The sequence below is a fragment of the Falco rusticolus genome, chromosome 16, assembly GCF_015220075.1.
Source record: "Falco rusticolus isolate bFalRus1 chromosome 16, bFalRus1.pri, whole genome shotgun sequence".
NCBI classification, from domain to species: Eukaryota; Metazoa; Chordata; class Aves; order Falconiformes; family Falconidae; genus Falco; species Falco rusticolus.
In genome coordinates this window covers 5,637,139-5,661,343 of record NC_051202.1, presented here as the reverse complement: position 1 = coordinate 5,661,343, position 24,205 = coordinate 5,637,139, and the positions used below count along the sequence as shown (strand labels likewise).

Below are 24,205 nucleotides of genomic sequence, written 5' to 3'. Positions count from 1 at the left end.
GTTCTGGCAAGGGGGAAAAACCGGTGCAGAATTAGGGGGGAAAAAATCCTCACCAAACCCGTTTCTTTTAATCCTTTTTTTTTTTTTTTTTTTTTAATTATTATTATCATTTGTGATTCACCCGTTAATCAACCCCCAGTTGAAGCCGTTACTTCTCATTTGGCGACTGCTCCATGTGTATATAAAAATCACCCCCCGGCAGGCAAGGACGGGCAGAGACGTCTCGCTGCTGCCTGCGCTTACAAATGGTATAAAATAAAAATAAACACCGCCCCCCCCCCCCCCCAAAAAAATCCAAAACAAAAAAAAAAAACCCAAAATATTTCTGCTTCACAGGCAAAGGCAAGGTCAGTGCGGTGCGCGGCGCAGCCGGCGGCAGCTCCTCTACGTTCTCGACAAGCCACGGTTATCCAAATCTTTCACCTGGGCAGCAAAAAAAAAAAAAGGTGAAGTTTATTGGGTTTTCCCCAAATTTGGGGGGTTTCGGCTCGTTCCGCAGCCATACCTTGTATATTCGGACCAGCCAGTGCTCTGTGGTGTACGCCTCCTCCAGCACGTCCAGCTCAAAGTCCTTGTTGCCGATTTCGGCGTTCCTCACCCGGTCGTAGCCCGGCGGTCGTTCTGGGAGAGGGCAAAGTACAGGCAGCGCTGCCACATCGTGCCCCGAAGATGCTGGGGGCAGTGTGGGGCGCCCCAAAAGCGGTGTCACCCCCAGGGGGGTGGTTTTGGGGACTTACTGGCCTCAGTGTAGACCTGACCGAAGCGATAGTAGCACATCTTGTACATGAGGCAGTTGAGGAGCACCGGGGAGCCCTCGCGGTCAACCCGAAACTCCCCCGTGGGGGTGTAGTAGTCGTGCTCCTTGATGTGGCGCCCCGTGTCTGTGCTGCCCCCGATCCGCACCATCCACAGGAACTTGTTGATATCTGAAAGGTGGAGAGCAGAGAGTTGGAGTGAACAGAGCAAGGAGCCGAGTTGCGTCAGGGGAAAACAGGGCGGAGTGGCGCTCGGGGAGAGCCATTAATAGTACGTGCAGTTCCAGAGGAACATTTTGGTGCTGTTTCCACTTTGCAGCCTCAGCTGAAGGTGGGACGTTGCTCCTCTACAAGCTGTTTTGGGGAAGTCTGTGCCATCAGTGCCCCCAGCTGGGTCCAACCCAGCCTGGAGTGAGACCTTACCGTCAGATGAGTAGCCGGTGAGGCCTCCGAAGATCACCAGCACGTAGCTGACGTCCAGCTCCCTCATGATCTCGTAGGCTTTCTCTTCCGTCGATGCCATCGCCTGGAGCAGAGGCCGAGTCAGTCACGCCACGTGGTGCCCCGAAAAGGCAGGGCAAGGCAGCGGGTGAGGGAAGGACCTACCTGACCAACACGGGAGATGTGCGTGTTGTTCCAGGTGTTGTTGTCCACCAAGATGGTCCGGTTGGCCATGGCGGTTATCTGGTACCCGTAGTCCCACCAGGACATCACCTTTGCATCCTACATCCAAACACCAGACACGTCGTCAGCACCTCAGCAGACGATGTTGGTCCCCGCTGCCCCAATTACCTCCGTTTACCTCCGGCGTGTTGTGACGCAGCCAGTAATAAGCTTCTCTGAAGTCATCAAAGATGATTCTGCTGCCGTCCCCACCCCGGGCGGACAGAACGATGGAAGGTGAGGAGTATGCCTCACTGGTCACCCAGGTGGAATGGAAGGTGTAGGTGATCAGGAAGAAAGCCATGACCAGGATCATGCCACTGGCAACCTGAGGGAACACATCAGGCTCAACACTGGAGGGAAGAGGCTGTCAGCCTTGTCCCCACCAGAACTAGGTGTCTTCTTCCCCATCCCAAGCCGACCCAACACTCACTTCATTTTTGATGGGGTAGGTGGAATCTTGTTGTTTTTTGCTCTTCTTGTCTGGCCGGCTGATATCCAGGTTCTTCATGTAGGTGGACAACACCTGGGAAACCCCGATGCCGGACAGGATGCACATCACTGGGGCCAGCACCAGCATAAGACGCACCTATGGGCAAGACCAGGACTGTCAGTGCCTCTCGAAGAAATCCAGGCAGAAATCCCAGAGAAGAGTGAAATTAAATGCCATCCCCCACTCAGCACCTCAAATTCAGCAGAAGCATCAGCCTCAAGACAAACCAGTTGCAGATTTTTCCAGTGGGCGCAGACTGGGAGCTGCCACCACCTCAGATGCCCCTGAGGGAAGTTCTCTGCAGACCCCAGAATCAGCCAAGGTGCAGCAGTGACCTCAATTTGACACCCTCAGGCAATCTTAGGTGGAGCCAAGACTCAGTAGACACCTCCGCACCAGAAATCAACCCGCATTTAGGGCTCGGGCTAGAGCAAGAGTGGAAACAGGCTCATAAGCAGCCGTTGGTTGTCAGCCCTGACTTGGTTACCTGGAGAATTTGGGTTTGCAACTCAGCTGCAGGACACCAGGGAGACAGACTCGGCAGCGGTAGCCGCACGGCAGCGAGAAACACCCAAACCAGTAAATTTTGCAACACCACGTTCCCTCACTGCACAGAGGGGCTAATAAACCAGTTGTAAGGAAGGAAGAAAACCCCTCATGCACATTTCAGCTGGCTCACATTCTAAGAACCACCATCACCAAGTTCAGGAAAATAAATTAAATTAACTTCGTTAAGATGACTTAGTCATCAGGCTTGAGCCCAGCAGGCAGCAGCCCTCACCATCACAGCAGAGAAGTACATGCTGGTCACGCCGTACATGATGATGAAAATGCGGGCGTCCGAGAGGTTACTGAAGCAGTAATACAGACCGACTGCGGAGGGAAAAAGAGAAACGGGTCAGGTTCACCTTCACAATCCATTGCCTGATATAAAAAACAGTCCGCAGAGGCAAGGAGCGCTCCATCACAGACTCAGCACCGCAAGGAGAGGGGAGACTGCGGTCGTGGCTGGCAGGATAAAACCCCCCTAGTGTCGTCCAGTTATTTAATAAATCAGGGTCTGACAACATCTGCGCTGGGCTCACCTGGGAACATGAAAACGAGGAGCTGGAGGTCAAAGTAATAGGAGGACCAAGTGGTGGGCTGGTGCTCGGAGACGGAGGCGATGATGGGGATGTTGTTCTTTGCATAAGAAGGATCCAGCAGGGAGTAGAAACGCCCTGTCCATGGGGAGATTTTCCCTAGGAAATAGGAGGAAAAAAAGAAAAATCATATCCAGTTTCATTAGAGAGTAACCAGCAATGCTGATACGTTCTCTCACATGGGAAGCACCTGCAAGGCTGAAGGAGCTATCCTGGACCTCATTTAACACCTCTATTGCTCAAAACTGCCACTTTAGAAAGGAAATAAAGTGCAATTTTACCCTAAAAAGACTTCTCCCCCACCCACCCTATATTTTTAGCATCTCTTCGCTACTACAGATTGACATTCAGTTTCTGAAGCAGCTCAGTGTCCCCTGTGTGTGCTGAGTCACAGCAGGTTGCTCTGCATCCCGTATCACATGGAGCCCAGATCTTACAGCTGCTGCTTCAATATTTTCTGGCTAACGCACATATCAGAGCAGGTCCCAGCCTCCCCCGCAGAGGGGAGAACGCGGAATTAGGACTGACAAGTTACGTGCTCCTCAAAGCAACGAAAGGGGGCAATGCCGGTGGTGAAACGTTCTCATCATGGCCACGATCTCGGGCTACCTGTCAGCATAAGCACAGCCCCGATGGTGAGGAGGACAAAGCCAACCAGGGAAATGACGCTCCTGAACAGGATTTCGAATTGCTGCGGGTTCAGCTTGCTCCGAAGGTAGTCTACGAAGGCGTGGATCTGACACAAGCCAAAGACTCCCAGGGCAGCCATGTGCTCCGAGGAGAGGACAGGCTGCAAGCAGGGGAGAGGGCGGTCAGGGAACAGGGTCCTGTTGTACCCGATACCGACTTTTTTTACAAATCACTTTGCAGCAAAACCACTGCCAAAGCTGCAGGAAACTGCTCCCTCCCCGCGGACAGCACAGCTGGCGTGAGTCACTTTCTTACATCAGCTTTGGTTCCCAGATAGGAATCCACGTGGGAAATCAAACCGATTCTCTTGAAAACGTGAGCTAAGCGGGTGTTTTTCCTGCTATACCAAGACACACGCTGGCATGAGCGTTTCTTTCACTGAAAACAAGTATTTTCATGAAAGGCAACCGGTGCCATGAAGGTTATTAGTGGCTTTTAAAGTCAGCCAGCACCTCCAAAAGCCAGTCTCACCAGAGGCTGCAAGGAATCAGTGTGACAGGAGCTAGAACTAGAAGGCAGCACCCACTTATCAAGAAAAGAAACCAGGTGCCCACTCGCTACTCTGTTATAACCCACTAAACGACCGTCCTTGAGTCTGCGTATCATTCTGGTCCCCACCTGGAAGCCAACGAAGGAGATCTGCATCGAGAGGATGGTTCCCAAGCAGTAGACCGTGCAATAGGCTACATAGATCCTGTGGGAGAAGCGTCCGGTCAGCATCAGCACAAGGACATGCAAGGGGATGAGGTTAATCAGAAAGACGTAGCCACCCCACGACGAGACCTGCCAAAAGAGAAAACAAACAAATAACCCACAAGTTCCAGGACTGAACAGGTTGCACAGCAAAGGTCAAACGCGGCAGGTTTGGTTTGCCTGGGATCACGTGCAGGATTTTCACCCAGTGGTAATGCCAGCTGAGATCTGCTCCCTCTAAGGGCACCCTCAACAGTCACGGCTGCCAGAAGCCCAGATTTTTCAATGCTGTTAATAAAAACTCACACAAAACCCCGCTGGTTTTGGTTAAGTGGAAATGACCGAAGAAAACACCCATTCTATTTTCATGCCAAACCCTTTGTGGAGGTTCTACCTCCAACCAGGACGCAGGGACAGCATGCCGTGTATTTTTTGTCACCATATCCAGAGCGGTCCTTGGAGTCAGAAGCACCTCTGCGCCGGACGAAGGAACACTTACCATGTAGAAATAGGCGAGAGCACACATGGCTGCCCAATAGATGGAGCCCGTTTTGACAGCTTTGATCCACATGTAGTAAGTTAACAGCATGCAGAATATGGCGATACCTGGGTGGAAGGACACAGAAAGGTCAAAGCAAGCCCACACCAGCCCTGAATATCATCTCTAGGGCACACCAGAGCACTCAGTTGCCATAAAAATATGTATCTATAAATGCTTTTGCTGTTCATCAGATGTTCTATCCTTGTACAAAGAGCCAGCTGTGGGAAAAGGGTTTTGTATCCGATTTCTAGACTGAAACACTGTGATGTATCTTACTGTAGATAACAGCTCACGTGGCTTCTCCTAGCCACACCAGCTAGCCTTTCTGGACACAGATTCCTTCCATGGCCCCCAAAAGCCCAGCTACACCAGAGGAACTTGGATCGTCTTCTGCTCTAGGCACTGAACACAAGATCGCTGCCTTTGCCAGCCCCAAAGTCACTGACAAAACAGATATAAAAGCACAAGGGGAACCATGCAGCAACTGCAACCCCAAGCAGAGTTTGTGGAGGTGGCAAACCCCTTTTTGATTTGCGAACAAGGATGCTGAAGGAATGGGGTACGCTCGCTGCCGAGCTGGGATAGACTCCCTCTTCTCAAATGCGTGGCTGAGAAGAACCACTGATCTCCGAGCAGCTGGGTTAATAAACCGTGTGGATCTGGCAGGGCTCACTGGGAGAGGACAGTTCCTCTATCATGCCCTACAGCATCTTGACCAGCGTTTTCCAGTACCAAAGAGTCCATAAAGGTTTCCCTGCTCCGAGTGTCACAAACTCACCTTCGTTATCATAGGAGCCGGCAACAGAACGAGAGATGTACCCAGGCACGACTGCAATCATGGCAGCAGCAAGGAGTCCTGCCCCTGCATCCTGGGGAAAAAAGAACACAGCCAGAGGGTGGAAAAAGCCATCCGTTTTTAGGGGTTTTGTTATCATGCTATACTATGCACAGATATGCCTCAAAGGAATAAAAATTGAGCACTGAAATGAAATTTTAAAACAGATCTCCAGTTTCCCTGGAGTTCTGGGTTTTGACCAGCATGGTGGTCATCTTCAAATCTCCGACACAGCTGCGAGCTGCCTTTCCAAACGCCAAACAGCCCCTGCTCCTCTGTAAAGCAAAAGTGTGCGAGGTACGCCCCGATCGCCCCCTTACCTTGAGCTCTTTGGTGAGGTGGTAAGTCACGATGGTGGTGAAAGAGGAGAAGAGTGGAGCCAGAAACACACAGACATTTCGGATGTCGATGGTGATGTGAAAGAAGTGCAGCACGTGGTAAATCGCTGCTGATGTGATCATCAGGCCTGCGGGACAGAAACACCATTGTTACTGGGGTGCTCATGCTCTGCTTGCAGCACCAGGGGGTCGTCAGCTTGCAGTTAACAGCAGAGCAGCCAAAAGACTTGCCAGAAAGGAGCTGCTGCCTGGGATGCCTCAATGAAGGGCATCCCCCACGCTCTCCCTCCTCTCCCAGCTGGCACTCGGTGGGCACTACCCGCCCCTCTCCCCATTTTCCCTGGCGTGAAGCACGTTTCAGCTCAGCAGAAGCCCGACAAGCTTACCTGGATAAATGGTCCCACCAATAATCCTGCCCAAGGGGTACCATGCTCGGTCGTCAAACCAGTTGTGGAATTTATAGAAGCCCTCCTCTGCCAGAAAGCGGGTTGTACGGTAGTTAAAATACCTGTAGCAGTGAAAAACATTAAACATCATCTCATCCAGACGCAGAGGTACTGACTGCTCACTGGTCCTTGGGTGAGTCCCTTAACAAGCTACCAGGAAACGAGGCAGCTTTTGACAGGCAGTAAAGCACCAAATCATGTGCCCATCTGGATACCCTTTCTGATGTTTAGGGGTATAACGAGTGTTTAAAGGGCTGACCACGCATTCTCCACGCAGAGGGAACTAGTCCCATTTCCCTAGACTGCTGCGAAACTCAGCTGTGAAGGTCCATCCCCCCTCCTAGAGAGTTTAAAAGTGGATTTGCAACGGTTACATTCTCCCTTACACCTGACTGCATCAGCAACAAGCCTGGGACGCAGACACAAGTTGTACTAGGAGCCCTCCCTCCTGCTGTGCCCTGGCAGAGAATAACCACATCCCAGCAGAAAAGTGCTGGTGACCAATTACTTGGATCCAGGCTCTACGAAAATTCCCGAGAAGTGAATTTTGAGTCCAGAAGAGGGGAAACCTAGCTGTACTGAAAACTGCCCTCCAAATCCCTCATCCTCAGTGGGGACTAACTTGAGCCTGGCATACACCGCCCGAATTCTGTGTGCTCCAGAAGAAAAAAAACTCAGCAGGCCCCCTCGAAATGAGATGATGACACTTACGGGTCAAATTCATGGATGACACTTTCAAATCTTAAGACAGAAAAAAGCCTCGTGGAGAAAGCTGCAAACACAGAAAAAGGGCAGAGTGAATCTACAGCACTCAGTGAGCCAGAGTTCTGTTAGGTTTATCTGCTTCTTTGTTGGATTAAAATGATTTCTGTCTTATATGAGTCGTTGAGAAGATAAAGACGCAATTTTCAAAGGAAAAGGTACAGCAGGAATAAGATTGTTCACTTAAGATGTGTTTTAAAGACAGATGAGAGCTTCACAACCAGAGGAGGAGCAAAGGCAGCTCCATCCCATGGTCCCCCTTTGAAGGCACCAGCAGCCACCCACAAGGCCAGCGCAGCAGGACGTGGACTTACACAGCACAGCTGCCATCGACAAGATGAGGAGCTTGAGCAGAGTGTCTTGCTTCTCGTAGGACAGCCGGAGAAACCCTAACTTGGTCATTTTCACATCAAAGGCAGAGACTGAGGTTGCTTGAACACCTGAAAACAAACAGGGAAGACAATCACGAAGTGAGCCAGCTCACAGCCCCGTGCCTCTAAACATTTTGTGAAGGACCTTAAATACCCAGCTCCTGCCCAAGGAGGCTGTCATCCACCCTTCACCCCCGCACGACACTTTTGCTGATCCATGTCTCCCTTCCCCAAATCCCTTTGCCTCCCATCCTCACCTGATCAGCTGCCCCAATTCCAGCTGAGGTTTTTCTTTCTTTCAAGGAGACCAAAACTTCTTCAGGGCAAAGGACGTGTCCGTTTCTCTGCGTACAAAACAAAACCCAAGCGTAAGCTTTTAGCAAAACCACTAAGTTTTCCCTGGCTGGTCTCTGGACTTTAACCATCACACACACAAAAAAATCCACAGAGAACACAAGAAATTGGTGCTGTTTTCTCGCATATAGGAGGTCCGAACAGCTCCTGGCTGCTCCCACTTTAAAGTATTTGTGTTCAACATATATATCCCATCGGTTTGCTAATGCAGACGAGCACAGCAAACGAGCTTTGCTTCTACCACCTAACCTGGCTGGTTAATTCCACCTCCCTGGGTGGAGGAAGAGCCAGTGAAATCCTGGTATTACACACCACGGAAGTGAAACTGCAGCCAGAGAATAACATCTTTCTACTCTCGAAAAAGAGTCTGATTTCTTTAAAATACTTCTTTACCCAATCAATCCGGGGGAAAAAACCTCCCACTGCTCCCTGCAGGTTCAGTCCCAGAACCAGTGGATAAATCCTCAGTTCACATCTCTGAGCGACACCACCAGGGAGGGCAGATTTGGACAGGCTGAGATTTAAAAATAAAATACAAACTGGGCCTGAAAAATTCTTTCTGTGACCTAGAAGTGATTCTGATTTGCACATATTCATCACTAACCGATACAGAAATAACCCCGTGTTGTAATTATTTCCTGGTTCCCCCGGGGATAAGAGACAGCAGCTAATAACGATACAAGGCAGATACTTCCGAGGCACAAGCGGCTGTGCTGCTAGGGTACCACTGGCACACCAATTTCCACAGCTCTGCCAGGCGACTCATGTGGTGTCACCCAGTAACACCACAGCTACGGGGGGAACCAGCAGCCCCCAGATACTGGACTAGGAAGGAGGGCAGACTGTCCCTGGGCTATGGACTACAGCCCCACTCTCGCCACCAGGCCCTCCAAGCTTGTCAGCATCCTACAGGACACTGTACCCCCCTCAGAGCCCCACCGTGCCGCACCCCACACCCCTGCACCCCATCACTCCACACCTCCAGGCAACCCCCAGCCCCGGGCATCCCCAGTCCCCCCACAGGCTCCTCACCCCACATGTCAGGGCACCCCAAACCCCCTCACCCCAGGGCCTGGGCACCCCCAGCCGCACAGCTCCCTCACCCCAGGGCCTGGGCACCCCATAACCCCACAGCTCCCTCACCCCAGGGCCTGGGCACCCCCCCGGCACAAGGCCCCCCGGGGCCGCGGCCCTCACCCGGGCGCCGCGCTCGGCCCCGCCGCCCCGGCCATCCGCCCCGCGCAGCCGCCCTTGCCCGCCGCCGCGGCCCGCCCCCGCCCCGCCCGCTCACCATTGGTCCACACCAACGCCACTCCAGAGATGGTGACGCTGATTGGCCAAGACGCGGGACGCACAGCTGAAGGGAGGGCGCGGCATACCGCGTACGGCACATTTCGATTGGCGGAGCGCGGGGCGGGCGGGGCTGGCGGAGAACGAGCCGTGACGTGTCCGTCCGGGCTTGGGGGCCTCCGAGGGGCGGGGCGGTACAGATCACGCGGGCGGAAGAGGAAGTGGGCCGGCCCGCCACGTGGGTGGTGCCACGTGGGCGGCGCCCGGGGCAGGCGGCGGCAGCCCTTGGTACGGGGTCGCGGTGCAGGGACCCCCCGCCCGGCATAACGACAGGGGCGGCGCAGGACGGCTGCGAGTCGTGATTTCTCCATTTAATGTTTCAGTGTGAAAATACTAGAGAAAAGTTCATAAACCGCGTCGTCGTCGTCGTCGTCCATCCCCTCCCCCCCCCCACCCCCCACCCCCGAAAAAAACAACCACCAAAAACCCAGGAAAATAAACCAAAGGGATTTTTGTTTTAACGTCACCCGGTTCCTTCCCTGCCCCTACAGAAACGTTGCATGCATGGGGGGGGGAGAACGCTGTGCTTGAACGCAGTGGGAGCCCCCCCCACAACCGCAGCTCCCCCGGGGGCAAACCGGGGGCACGGGGGTCCCACCGTGCTGGCGGGGGGATGGCACGGCACCGGCGTACAAAAGAGTCCGCTATAAAACAAGTGCAGGGCGCGACCCGGCTCTTCGAAACTCACAAAGGTGTTAAAAATCCTGATTTGGTTGGGTTGTCCCTGTGTCCCCCCCAAAAAAAATAATTAATTAGCAGAACCAACAGCAAGGCCTCGGGCGCTGGGTCCTGCCCGTCCCTGGGGAACGCTGCCAGGGGCCAATGGGTGGCCCGTGTTGTCCCCCCCCAGAGTCTGGTGGCGGCTCAGTGCCCCGGAGCAGCCGCGTGTTTGGCGGGAGAGGGCTGGGGGGAGAGGAGGCGTTCGGCGGCGGAGGAGGAAGCACCGCTCAGGGCAGACTGAAGGTAAACGGTCTTGTGAAAGAGTCTGTTGCTGAGGAAAACCACCAAGGAGAAGAGACGGAGCTGGAAGTGGCTGGAAGGGAAGAGATCCCATCAGTTCCCGAAGCCGGGAAAACCCTGAGAGATCCCGTCAGTTCCCGAAGCCGGGAAAACCCTGAGAGATCCCGTCAGATCCTGAAGCCGGGAAAACCCTGGCATGGGGCTCTGGGGAAGGGGCACAGCGGGCTCAGAAGGGTGGTACTCACTAAGTTTTGCCGGGGGTCCTGGCTTCGTTGGCGCTGATGATGAAGAGAGGGAAAAGGATGGAGAAGAGGCAACCGCTGGGGGAGGGCGGGGAGGAAGATAAAATAAAAATCAAAAGGCAGTTAGCGGGTTTGTGCGTGTCCTCAGGTCAGGAGGCAGATGGGGGCTGAGGTGCGGCCCCGCGGCTCACCTGATGATGTAGGAGGATTGCATTGCTGTGAGGAACGCGAGCGGTAAGCCGAAGCCAAAGTAATAGGGCCAGTTTCTCTCGATGTTGGATAACCGTTGGTGCATTTCGATTCCTGGCGAGAAGAAAATCCCGCAGAAATGAACCCATGGGGAGGAGAGCCCTTTGTTACCCTGCCTTCTGTACAAAACCTGAAGGAAAATCAGCCTCTGGCACCCAAATAGATGCTCCTGGATAGAAAACCCCCGCAAATGCCAGCAAACAGCCGCTGCGTGCCTCACCTTTGTTAAACCAGCGGTACTCGAAGCAGTAGAGCGAGTAGAGCAGTGACATGTGGAGGAGGCTGATCAGCTGGCCGATGATATCAATGGGGAAGAGGCTCACGATCATCCCCTGCAGATGAAAACAAAGAGCAGACAAGTGAGGGGTGCTCGGGATCTGCGGGAGAACATCGCCCAGGAGCAAGGTGTGGGACTCCAATCTCACCTGGATGAGGAACAGCGCCTGCAACAGGAGGTTAAACAACATGTCGGCGATGATTTTACTGACGCTGGGAAAGGGATGAGGCTTTCTGCCGGAAACCTCAAACGCTAGATCTGCAATGTCCTGCACAAGAGAAAAAAGGGGCTCAAGGGAAATGAAGTTCCAAAGAGAACGGGGGTTTCAGAGAAATGAAATCCAAAAGCAGCTGGGGCTGTGTTACCGAGCTGCTTTCGCCCACCAGGAACACCCCCAGATTTCTGGGATGGCATTTCCCCTCGTGCCGAAACACCACCCCCCGGTACTGCTGATCAGGCCCTAAGGAGGGAAGCCCCCCCCCCCTTCACCCATGAGATGTGTGGCCTGGGCTCCCATTGCCTACCTGAAACCAGATGGCATTGACAACCTTGCTGAGCACGAAGAGGGGCAGGACCCAGAGGGCGCTGAAAATGGAGGTGAGGATGAACTCCAGCCAGGACCAGACATCGCCGTGCAAGGAAGGGTCACCTTCGAGACACGGGCAGGGAGAAACACGTGAGGAACCTCCTCAGTTCACATCACAGGTGCTCCTCTGCACCACGGGGAGCTTCTGAGCGTAGCACTGGAGGACAGGAGAAACCTCCGACCCCAACCTTTGCTCTTTAAAAGAACATTTCCACCACTTGCAAAAATGCACTGACAGCGGTGGGTTACCAGTGGTAACACCCACAGATCCCCAACACGCACAGACCATTAGCAGGGTTATCCACCTCCCGGATTTTCTACTAAGCAATTATTGATGGCTATGATTAGCACAGGGAGGAAAAGAAAGCACAAGGAGACAGTGGGGCGAGGAACAGCTCAACAAGACAAACCCTTGGCAGTTTGTGGCGGGTGTCAGGACCCCCCCGCACCCAATCCACGAGCTGCTCAGCGTCCCGTAACGCACCAACAGGAAAGGGACTTACCGATGATCTGTGCCGTGACTGACTGAAGAACAGGTATAAATACGCGGTAGAACAAGAAGAGACTAAGCTACAGGGAAAAAGAAACAACGAGGGTTGTCAGTGAGGTGTTGCACAGTCATTTCTCATGCTTCTGTGACCACTGGTCTGAAGGTAGACCCTCTGCCCGCTCCCTCACGCAGCGGTCCATAAATACAGAGGGCCGAGGATCTCTACTTAAATACAGACGAAATCTACAACTGAGCACTTTCCTTTTAGCACTTCCATGCCAATTCCTCGTACCCTGCCACAGGCTAATGGGAAAATGAAGCTGGTGATTTATTAGGCTGCAAAGCGTCTGCTCCATGAAGGATGAGCCTCATGAAACAGCTGTGGTAAGGTCAGAGATGAGAAAATGTCTTTAAGATATCAATATTTAATTCCATAAAGCAATATCCCAGACTGCAACGGAGCAAGAGTTGAAATATTTGGGTGAAGAGCGGTCTCAAAGGCTGGGAAAAGCAGCTCGGGTTTAACGTGCAGGTCTCCCAAGTGAACCTACGGTCCTATGTCCCTTAAAATACAGCACCTGGGGCTGGGAACTTTGTGGCTCCTATCAATTCCCGCAGCTGAGCTGCCAGCTCACCACTGACAGCGTTCAAGGGTACAAAGATGTGGCTTTTCACATGGTTTTTAACAGAGAAAATAAAAATATCTGCTTACCCAGAATACACCTCCGTTCCAGGCACAACACTGAAATATCCGGCTCACTATCCGGGGTTCACTGCAGAGCAACAGGAGAGATGGATGAGAGGTGTTAAGGTCCTGGCGCCCAGACAAACGTCCCCCAGCAAGTGACAACAGCTTCTGGTGCATGTTTTGGACACCTTATAAATGTCGCAGATCACCAGCTCCACACCAGTGATGCACCTGATTTTATCCGAACAGGGGGATCCTGGAAGGAATCCCTGCACCGACTTGCGCCACATTTTGGCCACCGCATAGGCTCTAGAAGATTTACATCTGGGAGGCTCTTTCAACCTTTATTAATTTCCTGTATCTGCACTGAAATGGAAGCAAAGCAAAGCTTTCTTCCAGATTTTTAAGCATTTATTAGAGATCTTCTCAAACTCTCACTGCAATGAAATCAAGGCTTTTTGTTCTCGGAAGAGGCCGTTTCAGCTCTGGGAGGTTTTAGCTTCTCTCTCTTTGCAGCGTGTCCACGGACACACAAGAGAGCAGCTCTGTGGGGGGACTCTTAGCGCTTTCCCAGTCAGCTTCTGCTACCAAAGGGACTTTGCTACAAAGGTAAACCAGTAAAATACAACTGTTTAGTCCCTCCGAAATATGTATTATTCCTCAAGGGCAGCCCACGTGCAAGGCTGCAGGAACCTCTGGGGAGGACTGGGATCATGGGAGGCAGGAGATTTTTTCTGTCATCTTGAGATAAAGTCAGACTACCGCTGAGTTAAGTCAGAGTAATTTGGAAATACATCTTGAAAAGCCTATTACCCACCAAATGTCACCGCGTGAAGTGCCAGCCCAACTGTAATTAGGGCACTGGAGAAATATCTCAGCGCGGTTTGGGAGTCAGACACAAGAACAGATGCTGTTTTGCTCCCACGTGGATATAATTCTGGCAGTTCCAGCCTTAGTGGATGCAACCGCTATAGATGGCTGCGGAAGACAGCAAGGCTGGGAAAAAAGATACTTGATCTGCCCCAGACGTGTCAATCAGATTTGAGCTGCTGGTTCTTCCCCGATCCCATGACTACCACCACCAGCAACCTTTGAGAGACAGCGCGAGTACACAGGAAGGAAAGAAACCCAGAAATCCACATTCTTTCAGCTTGTTACTTCCCTACCTTCTATTATTATTTCAGACTAATTGAATACTCTTAATTGTCAAACAATGTAAAAGGTCTGACTTCTTATCTCACAGTAGCAGTTCCAGTTTCATCACACAGAGTGCAAAAAAGGGTTTTCATGTCACATATTTCATACTTATCAGCTCTGTGCTTCAGCACAATCAGGTTTACGAACGATTTGCAAATGTACACCACAAGTTCTGCTTTCGCCGACACCTGGGTAATGGTTCTGACAAGTATTTTTACAGAGATCTTTGCAAGTGCAGACACCAACAATGGCCTTATTTCTTAAAGCCCGCTTACCTCAACTTCCCTTCTAGCCAGGCCACTGCAATACGACAGATACTTAGGAGAAAAAACCAAAAAGCACCAGCACTGCCAAATCACTGTGACTTGCAGAGGCTTTTGCAATTCATCGGGTTCTTCAAAGCTCTAGGCAGGCTTGCACTCTCTCCCTGCCCTCAACCGACCAAAAGAGAAATGAATTACCTGATCTATGACTCATCAGGCCCCATACTCACTTCTCTTGTTTCTTCTCTTCCATGTGAAACCTCCGCTGTGCGAGCGCGCTGTTTGCTCTCCTTCGCCTCTGCTCTTCCCTTTTCTGCTGGATCCGGGCATCCAGCTTAGAGATGGTACAGATGCCCCAGATGGAGTCCTTAATTCCCTGTAGACACAAGGAGAGGCTGTCACGCTCCACCTCGCAGAGAGAGGAAGAATGGGTTGTGGCTGACCAAGGCCATCAAAACTCTCCTGGTTATCAAAAAGGGACTTAAACCAGCCTCACTCCCTGGTAAACAGGGAAAGCCAGAGCCCAGGTCAGGAGCAGGAACATCATCTATTTTCCATGGCCCAGTGACCTAAATCACCGCATGTTCCAGCATCTTTAAGAGCAGCAGTTGTTTTGTGTTTTTTTTTTAAAGGTGTGATTTCTCATCCAACCTCCGCTATTTATAGTCCTGGCAAAAGACAAAGAGTCAGATCTCTCACAGCCCTTTTCTCCTGTCTGGCAGAAAGCCTTTCATCCCCTGCCAGCATTCCTAAAACCAATAAAATAGAATTATACAAAATACTCCGGATGTGCAAAGTCCTCACCGCCTGACTGTACATATAAGCTTGACACTTATTCCTGTACAAATAAAAGCATCTGCCCTCATGCCAGAAACATCCTCGAACCAGCCATGTCCATGCAAACCCATTAATAGGAAAATGCCCAGAAGCCTTTGCCTTACTCCTTGTTTGAAAGATTTCTAGTGCCACCTCCTAGTACTCACCAGTGGTTATTTCCAGCTCCAGACGATAGCCTAATCATCTCTACCAAAATTTCACTTCAAAATAAAGACTCTTAGGGATGCTAGTGTGAGCCAGGACAGCATCACTACCCAGGTGACCCACACAACCCAGTTTAGTATATGGAGGTTTTGGACCAAATTCTGATGCCAAACGCATGTCTGAAACAGCAGTGTGTGCTGCCGCTGCTACCTGACCAGGTGGGCATTAATTACACGGGCTGCTCTACCCACTGCTTTGCTGATGGTGCGAGAACATTGGACACAAGCCCTCTGCTTTAGATCATGGCCACACATCTTCAAGACCAAATCCAGCAAGTTTTTCAAAACAAGTTATTTCTGAAAATGAGTTATTTCTTACTGTCACCTCGTGAGTGTTTTTAAGCCTGTATTTATATCAGGATGATACAAGACAGAGTGGGAGCACTGAGTTCACACAAGGCCTTATCGCTGTGACACAACTGCGATGTTCACACGGGCTATATATTAACTTATCCCCAAAGGAAATCGTCACGGGTTCAGCAGCGCCCTGGATGAACGTTGAGCCCTTTGCAAGACGCACTGCACAGCAGCGGCCAGCTCAGAAGGAAATTCTCCTAGAAAGCACTTGGGGAGCAATGCATCCCACACAGCCATGTCAAACCTCACCATCGCTGGTGAGTGGAAAGCTTGCCTGCAGGTATTTCTGCTTTATAAAATCAACATCTTTGATTCACACGCACCCAGAGCCCCTTTTCCATCATTTTTTGTAATCCACCCTCAATGATATCAGAAGGCAGGTGCTCCTCGTGGAAGTCCCACCATCACCAAAGCAAACAAGAGCAGTTCCCACGACAGAGAACCTGAAACGCAAAGACTTACCCTGACAAGGTCATGAAGGAAGGTTTTCACGCTGTCTGCCATCTCGACTCCAGCATCACCTCTGGTTCCAAAACTATCAACTACAGGGAGAGGGGAAAAGCTGAACCCAAACCTCTCTCATCCTGGAGAGATGGGAAACAGATGGAGCCTGTGGAGAGAGAACACACAGGACCGTGGCAAGCATTAACAACACCAGGCTGAGGAGGGTAATTACAAGCTAGAATCACATCCCGGCAATTTTCAGCAAGCTTCCCTGCCCTCACTGGCTTCCCATCAGGCAACCATCCTTGAACACACGGCCAGATAAAAGACCCATCCTGTTAATTACACGGTATCTTGTCTTAACAAACTTGGGGTCTCATGAAGAGCAGAGCCAGTATTTCTACACAGCAGAACATCTCTCTGAACAAGGCGCTGTGCTGCTTGTTTGCGGAAGGGAGAAGCTGGCAGAGCCATCCCAGAGAGGTGTGAAAACATCTTTGCTAAATCCAGCGTTAATTTTAACACTTTACAGCCCCACGCCTCCTCTTCCTTGCATGGCAGGTAAGAAAACACCAGGTCTACAATTAAGAGCCTGACAAAATGACAGCTGCTCTTCAGCTGCCCTATTAGCTTTTGCCCAAAACAGTAATTACTCCAAACAGCCTTTTGCCAAAAACATGGCATTGAGTCTCCTGCTTCTTGTAAGGTGCTACAGAAACACAGACAGCGTGTGAATTAAGAAAAAAAAATAAATCACCAGCTAACAAAACTCATGGAGCTTTTCCACCAGAATACAAACTGCTTGCTTCTCCTAGGCAGGAGCTACCAGCAGCTCTGGAGCAGGCTGCTATCGCAAGCCCTGACATGTCAGTGTTGCTATTGCTCTATAATGTGTGGCGCAGGACACAATAAAAAATAATTTTAAAAAAAAGGTTTTTATTTTGGTTATTTTGGGACAAAGCCTGCCGTGGTTTGAACTGTGCTCCTGTGAAGCAGTGAATGACAGTTCGGATGGAAGCGCCAAAGCAGAACTGGCCTTCAGCTTAATTAACATCAAGTTAATAACAGGCACCACCTTCACCCTAAAAATGAAGCCTTCAGAAGCAGACACACTCAGCCCCACGCATGGCGTAGGAGTCTCTTTCATTTTAGCCAGGTGACTGAGGCATCTGAGGTATGGGTCACACTGGCAGAGCCGCGGCAGAAACAAACGGCAGAAACGAGCGTTTTCTTTGTTCCAGGCAGCCTCGCCTCGGCACCCTTTGGGCTTGGAATCGAACGTGTTAAATACAGCGAGACCCAACTGCCGTACAGTCCCGGTTTCTACAGAAAGCCCTGCGTGATTTATTTTTACCCAGGGGCACCCCAGGCTCGGGGGTCACTGTGCAAAGGGGGGATCCCCATGGGTAGCCCAGGGTGGGGAGTGCAGGCCTGCCCCACGGTTACACCAGGGGCTGGAGCATCACCTCCCACCCCCCTGCTAATGTGGGGGACCCCCATGTTTCCTGTGGGAGGGTGGCAAACCCACCAGAGCTGCCACCGTGGTTACTGCAGGAGGGGGTGCGTGTGGTCTCTATGGTTTATGCAGGGGAGGGGGCACTATTTTATCTCAGGGCTGTTCCCAGTCTCCCCGGGAAGCGTGTGAGGGGGGTGGTGCTGGGGGGGGGCACCCGAGGCCCACAGTTACCTCAGGGCTCCCCCCTCAGGACCCCTCTGAACCCAGAATTACCTCAGGGTTCACCCCCCAGGACCCAAAATTACCTCATGAGTGCCCCCCGGATCCCTTCAGAGCCAGAATTACCCGAGGGGTGCCCCCCCGGATCCCTTCGTACCCAGAATTACCCGAGGAGTGCCCCCCCGGATCCCTTCAGAGCCAGAATTACCCGAGGGGTGCCCCCCCCGGATCCCTTCAGAGCCAGAATTACCCGAGGAGTGCCCCCCCGGATCCCTTCAGAGCCAGAATTACCTGAGGGGTGCCCCCCCGGATCCCTTCAGAGCCAGAATTACCCGAGGAGTGCCCGCCCGGATCCCTTCAGAGCCAGAATTACCCGAGGAGTGCCCCCCCGGATCCCATCAGAGCCAGAATTACCCGAGGAGTGCCCCCCCGGATCCCTTCGTACCCAGAATTACCTCAGTTACCCGCCCCGAACCCAGAATTTCCTCAGGGTCGCCCTGCGGTTTTCCCGAGGCCCACAGGTACCTCAGGGCTGCCCCCGCGGTTCCCGGCGGTGACCCCCGCGATCTCCCCCAGGAGGACCCACAGGTACCTCGGGGCTGCCCCTCACCCCGGCCCCAAGGCCCTCTCGGGGCTGCTCCCCCCGGCCACCCCCGCTCACTCACCGGTGGCGGCGGGCCGGCAGCACGGCGCTGGGCCCAGCTCCCCGCGGCCCGGCCGCCCCGCCCCGCGCATGCGCCGCCGTCGCCCCGCGCAGCCGCGCGGCCCGCCCCGCCCCTCCCGTGCACCGCCCGCCGCGCCGCCAGGGGGCGCCAAATGGCCCGGGGATACTGGGTGGGAATGGGGATACTGGGGGGGTTCTGGGGGAATACTGAGGGGGAATGGGGATACATGGGGTGTTCTGGGGAGATACTGGGGGCTAAATGGGGATACTGGGGGGAAATGGGGATACTGGGTTGGTACTGGGGGATACTGAGGGGGAATGGGGATACATGGGGTGTTTTGGGGAGATACTGGGGGGTAGATGGGGATACTGGGGGGGAATCGGGAGATACTGGGGGAAATGGGGATACTGGGTTGGTACTGGGGGGATACTGAGGGGGAATGGGGATACATGGGGTGTTCTGGGGAGATACTGGGGGGGAATGGGGATACTGGGGGGGTACTGGGGGGATACTGAGGGGGAATGGGGATACATGGGGTGTTTTGGGGAGATACTGGGGGGTAGATGGGGATACTGGGGGGGAATCAGGAGATACTGGGGGAAATGGGGATACTGGGTTGGTACTGGGGGGATACTGAGGGGGAATGGGGATACATGGGGTGTTCTGGGGGGGAAATGGGGATACTGGGGGAAATGGGGATACTGGGTTGGTTCTTGGGGGATACTGAGGGGGAATGGGGATACTGGGGTGGTTCTGGGGAGGTAATAGGAATACAAGCAGGGAATGGGGGCATACTGGGGGGGTTCTGGGGAGATACTGGGGGGAAATAGGGATACTGGGGCGTTCTGAGGAGATACTGGGGAGAAATAGGGATACTGGGCAGTTCTGGGGAGATACTGAGGGGGAATGGGGATACTGGGGGGGCCATGGGGGTAATGGGGGCACCGAGGCTGGGGGTATGGGAGTGTAATGGGGGCACTGGGACTGGGATGTAGCGTGGGGATGCTGCAGGGAGGCACCGGGGCCACTAGTACTGGGAGCACTGGTGTGGGCATCACAGCAGCTGCACCCAGCCCGTACTGGGCAGAGCTGGGGCTAACCAGCAGGGGGGTCTGCCAGCACAACTTGGGGCACATCCCTGGCATGGGGAGGGGGGCAGGCACCCCCACTGACCCCCCCACCGGATCCATTCACCAACGATTTTATTTCAGCAGGGCACAACACCCCTCCCATACCAACCCCCGTGCCGGGGCTGGGGCTGTGCCTCAGTTTCCCCCCTCCCCATACCCCAGGGGTGCCCCCCCCCCCCATCAGACCACCCCGTGCTCCCGCAGCGGCTCCCCCCGCAGCAGCCTCCCGCAGCCCAGCCGCTGCAGGTCCAGGGTCTCGTACCCCCCCTTCAGCACCAACTCAGCCACGGCTCGGCCGGTGGCCGGGGCGTGCTGCAGCCCGTGTCCGCTGAAGCCGGCAGCTAAATAAAGATTTTCCAAGTTGGGGTGCGGCCCCAGCACCCCGTTATGGTCGAAGGTATTGTAGTCGTAGTAGCCCGCCCAAGACCCCTGCACGCGGAGGGATGTGAAGGCCGGGACCCGCCGAGCCAGCCGTGGCCAGATCTGCTCCTGGAAAAAATCATGATCCACCGAGAGATCGCTCGGATCCGGCTCTTCCTCCTGGAAATATAGAAATCGGGGAGGATATTAAAAAAAAAAAAAAAAAAAAGAAGAAAAAAGATAGGTGTGGTGAATATTTATTAAATCAAAAAAAAATTACTGATTTCCACTTATGAGAAAATCTCTAATTTAACTTTAATGGTGCTTGTCCTGAGCCCCCAGACAAGCAGGAGACCACCCACACAATAAATATCGTGTGTGGCTATGTCGCGACAGTAACTCCACCACGCTCGGGCGTCTGGCCAACATCCCTGGTGCATGCAAACCGTGTGAATCCTGGGCATAAACTTCAAACTTTGCACACACTCGGGGTGGCAACTATTTTTTGCACTGAGTTGCAAGGCGGGCGAGCAGTGGGAGGGGGCAGAAGCCCCCACGCAGGGATTTTCCCAGTTACCGAGACCCCCAGCACTGGCTACAATGGGAATGTTATTAAGGTGGGAATCGGTGCTGTATTGGCCTTAATCACTTTGCAGGAATGATTCCGTGCATCGCTGCTACTGGGTTTTTATCATATTGTGCGTAATCACCGGCACCTTTTCCTCTTCTCACATCACACGCTATTTTCCTTTCTTATATTATAATACAATAAACTGCATTTCTTCTTATATTTGATTGGGAATTCATTTTTGCTTGGTATCCAGACAATCAGCAAAACGGGGGCGGGGTGTGTGTGAAATACAGGCAGGCTCACCTCGGGTGGGCTCATGCCGCCCAGGTAGTTGCCAGCTATTCCGTCACGACGAAAATAAGCCCCCGACGTGTCGATGAGGAAGGGGCAGGAGAAGCCGGGGCCATTGGGGCAGTGCCAGGTGTACACGTACCTGTCAGGATGGAGGGTGCTCCCCTCCAAAAAAAAAAAATAGAGGTGAGGGATTCAGGCTGCCCCCCACCCCTCAAGATTGGGGTGTAGGGGCTGAGATGTCTCTGTTTCCCCCCTAAAAAATAGCATTGAGGAGTTCACACCACCCCCTGCCAGACCGGAGGGGTGGGGTGGGGGGGTCCCAGGATGTGTTGTGTCCCCACCCCTCAAAAAAATAGAATCAAGGGGTTCACATCACCCCCTGACAGACTGGAAGGTGTCAGGATGTATGCCCTCACCCCCCCACAAAAAAAAAAAAAAAAGCACCAAGAGGTTTCACCCCCCCTGAAGATGGAGGGGTGGGAGTGCCAGGATGTGCTGCCCCCCACCACTACCCCCCACCAAAAGAAAGGACTGAGGGGCTAACCCATGACAGAGGGGCAGTGGGTGCTGAGGTGTCCCCCTACCTATGATTGCCCCCCCCAAACAGCACCAAAGGGTGCGTGGCCCCCCTTGGAAAAAAAGAGGTGGTGGGTGCTGGGGTACATGCCCCCACTGTGACCGCCCAAAAAGCATCAAGGGGTTCGTCCACAACAGTGGGGTGATGCCAGGATGTGCTCCCTCCCATGAACCCCCATAAATATCTGCCCCCCTCCCACCTCTTCCTGGGCTTGATGGGCAGGGGGGACCCACGCAGCTCCCTCGGTAGCCCGGCCATCTCCAGCAGCTCCGCAGCCCAGGCGCCAGCGGCGTTGACCACGATGGCACAGGAGACTGGCTGGTACTCCAAGCTGTCCGGCATGTGGATCTGGGGGGGGGGGGGGGGGGCAACACATGAATGGGGGGGGGGGTGTGTCACAGACACACATGGGGACCTCCCTGCATGGGGCGAGACACCCACACACACTCACATGGACGTATTTGATACGTGCTGTCGGTGTTGCTGTCACCAGTGGTACCCTGTTCTCATTCGAGATGACGAACCCTGGAGGTTTTAGGGGGTGCTGAGACAGGGGGGTGGGTCCCTGGGGTGGCGTGGGGGGGGCACCCCACTGTGTCCCCCCACCTCCTTACCTCGCACCTCCCCGCTGCAGCTCTGAACCCCCAGGTATGTGGCTTTGCGCCGGAAAGCACTAAGGAGGGTCCAGGGGTCGAACCAGCCTTCATCCTCCAGACCTGGGTGGGGGAAACGTTGTGGGGGGCACTGCAGCATGACACCCACCCCCCCATCCAAAAAAAATAATTCTGGAAGGGCTGGAGCCCCCCTTCCCCAATTAAGAGTGGGATGAAGGATGCACCCAGTGGGGATGGGATATAGGATGGGGATAGGGATGAGGATGGGGATAAGGATGGTGTTGGGGGGGAATCCCCATGCCCCCCCCCCCCATGCTGCCCCCTCATACCATAGGATGCTACGGCCACGTCCTCTGTGTCTATCCAGGGGAATTTTGCTTTCAGCTGGGTGGGGGACAGCAGGGCCACCTGCACGCCTTCCTCCCTGGGGACACCAGCATGAGGAGGGGGGATCAGGATGAGACAACCTCCCGCCCCCCCAAATCACCCCCTGTGAGGGGGGCAATGTGTGTGTACCCCACCTCTGGAGCCGGACGGTGTCCTCCAACGCAGCAGCGTCCTGTGAGGCAGCAAGGAAGAGGTACCCCGAGGGCTGGAACTGGATGTCAACGGGGGGCTCGTTTGGCACCCCAAGGTGCTCCTGTGAAAGATGGGGCACCACAGTGAGTGGGGCTGGATCCTCCCCCAAAATACCGCCCCCCCCCTCCCAAAAATAATCCCACGTACGTTGATGTCACGGAGGAAGCTGGCGGAGAAGCGGGACATGCGGATATTTTCCAGGAGGGAAAACTGCTGCCGGATCCCCCCCACTGACAGCACCGTGGAAGCTCGGGAATACTGAAAGAGAAGGCATCCCCCCACAAAAGAAATGGGGTTCGGGGGAAGGGTCCCCAAGGCCATACCCCGCCCCGGGATGGGGGTGTCTCACCGTGGGGTCCCGCTCCACCACCAGCACCCGCATGCCGTGCTGCCAGCCCTCCAGCACCTTCAGCCAGTACGCCACCGACCAGCCCACCACGCCGCCCCCCACCACCACCACATCGACTTCTTCAGGGGGGCGTGGGTCTGGGAGGGTCCCGGGGGGGGTCCAGCCCCCCCCCCCCCCTCCCAGATGAGGCAGCTGACCCTTCAGAGTCTCACCCAGTCGTCTCAGACTCGGTCCCAGCTCTGCTGGCGTATCGGGGGGCGGGAGCTGACAGGTTTTGGGGGGCAGAGCTGGCAGCCCCCCTGGGACCACCCCACTTCCCTCTGGATCCCCCCAGGACCCTCTGCACTCCCTGGGCCCCCCTAGGACCACTCCCAGCCACCCCCAGTTCCCTGGATGCCCCCTCAGGAGTCTCTGTGACCCCCTTGGGACGCCCTCCCCACCCCAAGTCTCGTGGGTCCCTCACCAGTCCCTCCCGGGTACCCCCAGTCTGCTCTGCCCGCACCCCCCCCCCCAGGATCTCCCTCAGTCCCCTGGGACCCCCTAGTCCCCTCTGGGACCCCCCATGGCCCCCCCCTCCAGTTTTCCCTGGGCCTCCTGGACCCCTCCAGACCTCTCTTGGGAACCCCAATCCCCAGGCCCCCCAACGCCCCCAACGCCCCGTGGGACCCCCAGCCCCCAAGATCCCCCAGGCCGCCCTGTCCCCTTCTGAAACACGCAGACCCCAGGGACAACCCCGTAGCCCACCCCCCCCACCCCCCGGGATCTCCCCATAACCCACTCCCAGGCCCCCATTCCCAGGGATCCCCCCACAACACACCTCCATCCCCCCTCATTCCCTGGGACCCGCCCACTCTTTTGGCCCCCTCCCCATTCCCAGCATTCCCCCCCCCTCCCCATTGCCCCTGGGACCCCCAGAGACGCCCCAAATCCCCACAGTCTCTCCGACCCCGGCCCCCCCCGGGTCTCACCGCGGAAGATATCGAAGCTGAGCGGGGCGGTGGTGCGGAGGGGGCGGCCTGGAGGCCTCCCTGGGCCCGGGGACCCCCCCGGGACCCCCCCCAGGACCCCCCGCCTCAGAGGGAGCAGAGGACACTTGCAGCGCAGCATGTCACTGGCCGCGCCCCCGCACCGCCCCCGCGCCGCTATTCGCCCGTCGCAGCCCCGC

At 54.4% G+C, this 24,205-nt stretch overlaps 3 protein-coding genes across 6 annotated transcripts; all 3 read right to left on the bottom strand.

The window, feature by feature from the left end:
- Window positions 1-74: 74 nt before the first annotated feature.
- Window positions 75-9,333, bottom strand: STT3A (STT3 oligosaccharyltransferase complex catalytic subunit A). 3 transcript variants are annotated; one of them, XM_037409860.1, is made up of 19 exons: window positions 9,281-9,333; window positions 7,987-8,073; window positions 7,673-7,798; window positions 7,308-7,368; window positions 6,537-6,658; window positions 6,133-6,278; window positions 5,756-5,846; window positions 4,936-5,042; window positions 4,362-4,526; window positions 3,663-3,843; window positions 2,997-3,152; window positions 2,693-2,784; window positions 1,852-2,007; window positions 1,558-1,746; window positions 1,362-1,478; window positions 1,179-1,281; window positions 738-926; window positions 506-621; window positions 75-423 (listed from the first exon to the last, which is right to left on the bottom strand). In XM_037409860.1, exons 3-19 carry the CDS (start codon window positions 7,758-7,760, stop codon window positions 385-387), a joined length of 2,118 nt encoding a protein of 705 aa, XP_037265757.1. In that variant the 5' UTR covers window positions 7,761-7,798; window positions 7,987-8,073; window positions 9,281-9,333; the 3' UTR covers window positions 75-384. The 3 variants fall into 3 exon arrangements, with proteins under 3 accessions (XP_037265757.1, XP_037265758.1, XP_037265756.1); XM_037409861.1 differs by lacking the exon at window positions 9,281-9,333 and adding an exon at window positions 9,227-9,245 and having other exon boundaries at window positions 385-423; XM_037409859.1 differs by lacking the exon at window positions 9,281-9,333 and adding an exon at window positions 8,477-8,597 and having other exon boundaries at window positions 385-423.
- Window positions 9,334-9,865: 532 nt separating this feature from the next.
- On the bottom strand, window positions 9,866-18,644 carry EI24 (EI24 autophagy associated transmembrane protein). 2 transcript variants are annotated; one of them, XM_037409862.1, is made up of 11 exons: window positions 18,567-18,644; window positions 16,245-16,392; window positions 14,616-14,761; window positions 12,950-13,010; window positions 12,251-12,317; window positions 11,686-11,810; window positions 11,310-11,429; window positions 11,105-11,216; window positions 10,827-10,938; window positions 10,639-10,713; window positions 9,866-10,466 (listed from the first exon to the last, which is right to left on the bottom strand). In XM_037409862.1, the coding sequence occupies exons 2-11, from the start codon at window positions 16,284-16,286 to the stop codon at window positions 10,298-10,300; spliced, it is 1,029 nt and encodes a 342-aa protein (XP_037265759.1). In that variant the 5' UTR covers window positions 16,287-16,392; window positions 18,567-18,644; the 3' UTR covers window positions 9,866-10,297. The 2 variants fall into 2 exon arrangements, with proteins under 2 accessions (XP_037265759.1, XP_037265760.1); XM_037409863.1 differs by lacking the exon at window positions 18,567-18,644 and adding an exon at window positions 18,357-18,474.
- Window positions 18,645-19,751: 1,107 nt separating this feature from the next.
- FOXRED1 (FAD dependent oxidoreductase domain containing 1) lies at window positions 19,752-24,167 on the bottom strand. The gene is made up of 10 exons (XM_037409770.1): window positions 24,009-24,167; window positions 23,041-23,279; window positions 22,839-22,949; window positions 22,634-22,752; window positions 22,442-22,536; window positions 22,113-22,214; window positions 21,950-22,023; window positions 21,698-21,846; window positions 20,931-21,060; window positions 19,752-20,236 (listed from the first exon to the last, which is right to left on the bottom strand). The coding sequence occupies exons 1-10, from the start codon at window positions 24,145-24,147 to the stop codon at window positions 19,877-19,879; spliced, it is 1,518 nt and encodes a 505-aa protein (XP_037265667.1). The 5' UTR covers window positions 24,148-24,167; the 3' UTR covers window positions 19,752-19,876.
- Between the last annotated feature and the right edge of the window lie 38 nt (window positions 24,168-24,205).

Bases quoted from the DNA above. Each gene is read 5' to 3' on its own strand.
- STT3A (XM_037409860.1), bottom strand. From the start codon at position 7,760: ATGACCAAGTTAGGGTTTCTCCGGCTGTCCTACGAGAAGCAAGACACT. The intron at 5,847-6,132 runs GTAAGGGGGCGA...TTTTTTCCCCAG, and splicing joins ACCTCACCAAAGAGCTCAAG to GATGCAGGGGCAGGACTCCT. The intron at 927-1,178 runs GTAAGGTCTCAC...TCCACCTTTCAG, and splicing joins CACCGGCTACTCATCTGACG to ATATCAACAAGTTCCTGTGG.
- FOXRED1 (XM_037409770.1), bottom strand. From the start codon at position 24,147: ATGCTGCGCTGCAAGTGTCCTCTGCTCCCTCTGAGGCGGGGGGTCCTG. The intron at 21,847-21,949 runs GTGAGTGTGTGT...CCCCCCCCCCAG, and splicing joins CACGTATCAAATACGTCCAT to ATCCACATGCCGGACAGCTT. The intron at 20,237-20,930 runs GTGAGCCTGCCT...CTATATTTCCAG, and splicing joins GCGGCATGAGCCCACCCGAG to GAGGAAGAGCCGGATCCGAG.
- EI24 (XM_037409862.1), bottom strand. From the start codon at position 16,286: ATGGCAGACAGCGTGAAAACCTTCCTTCATGACCTTGTCAGG. The intron at 11,430-11,685 runs GTAGGCAATGGG...TCTCTTGTGCAG, and splicing joins TCAATGCCATCTGGTTTCAG to GACATTGCAGATCTAGCGTT. The intron at 10,939-11,104 runs GTGAGGCACGCA...TCTTCTCGCCAG, and splicing joins GTACCGCTGGTTTAACAAAG to GAATCGAAATGCACCAACGG.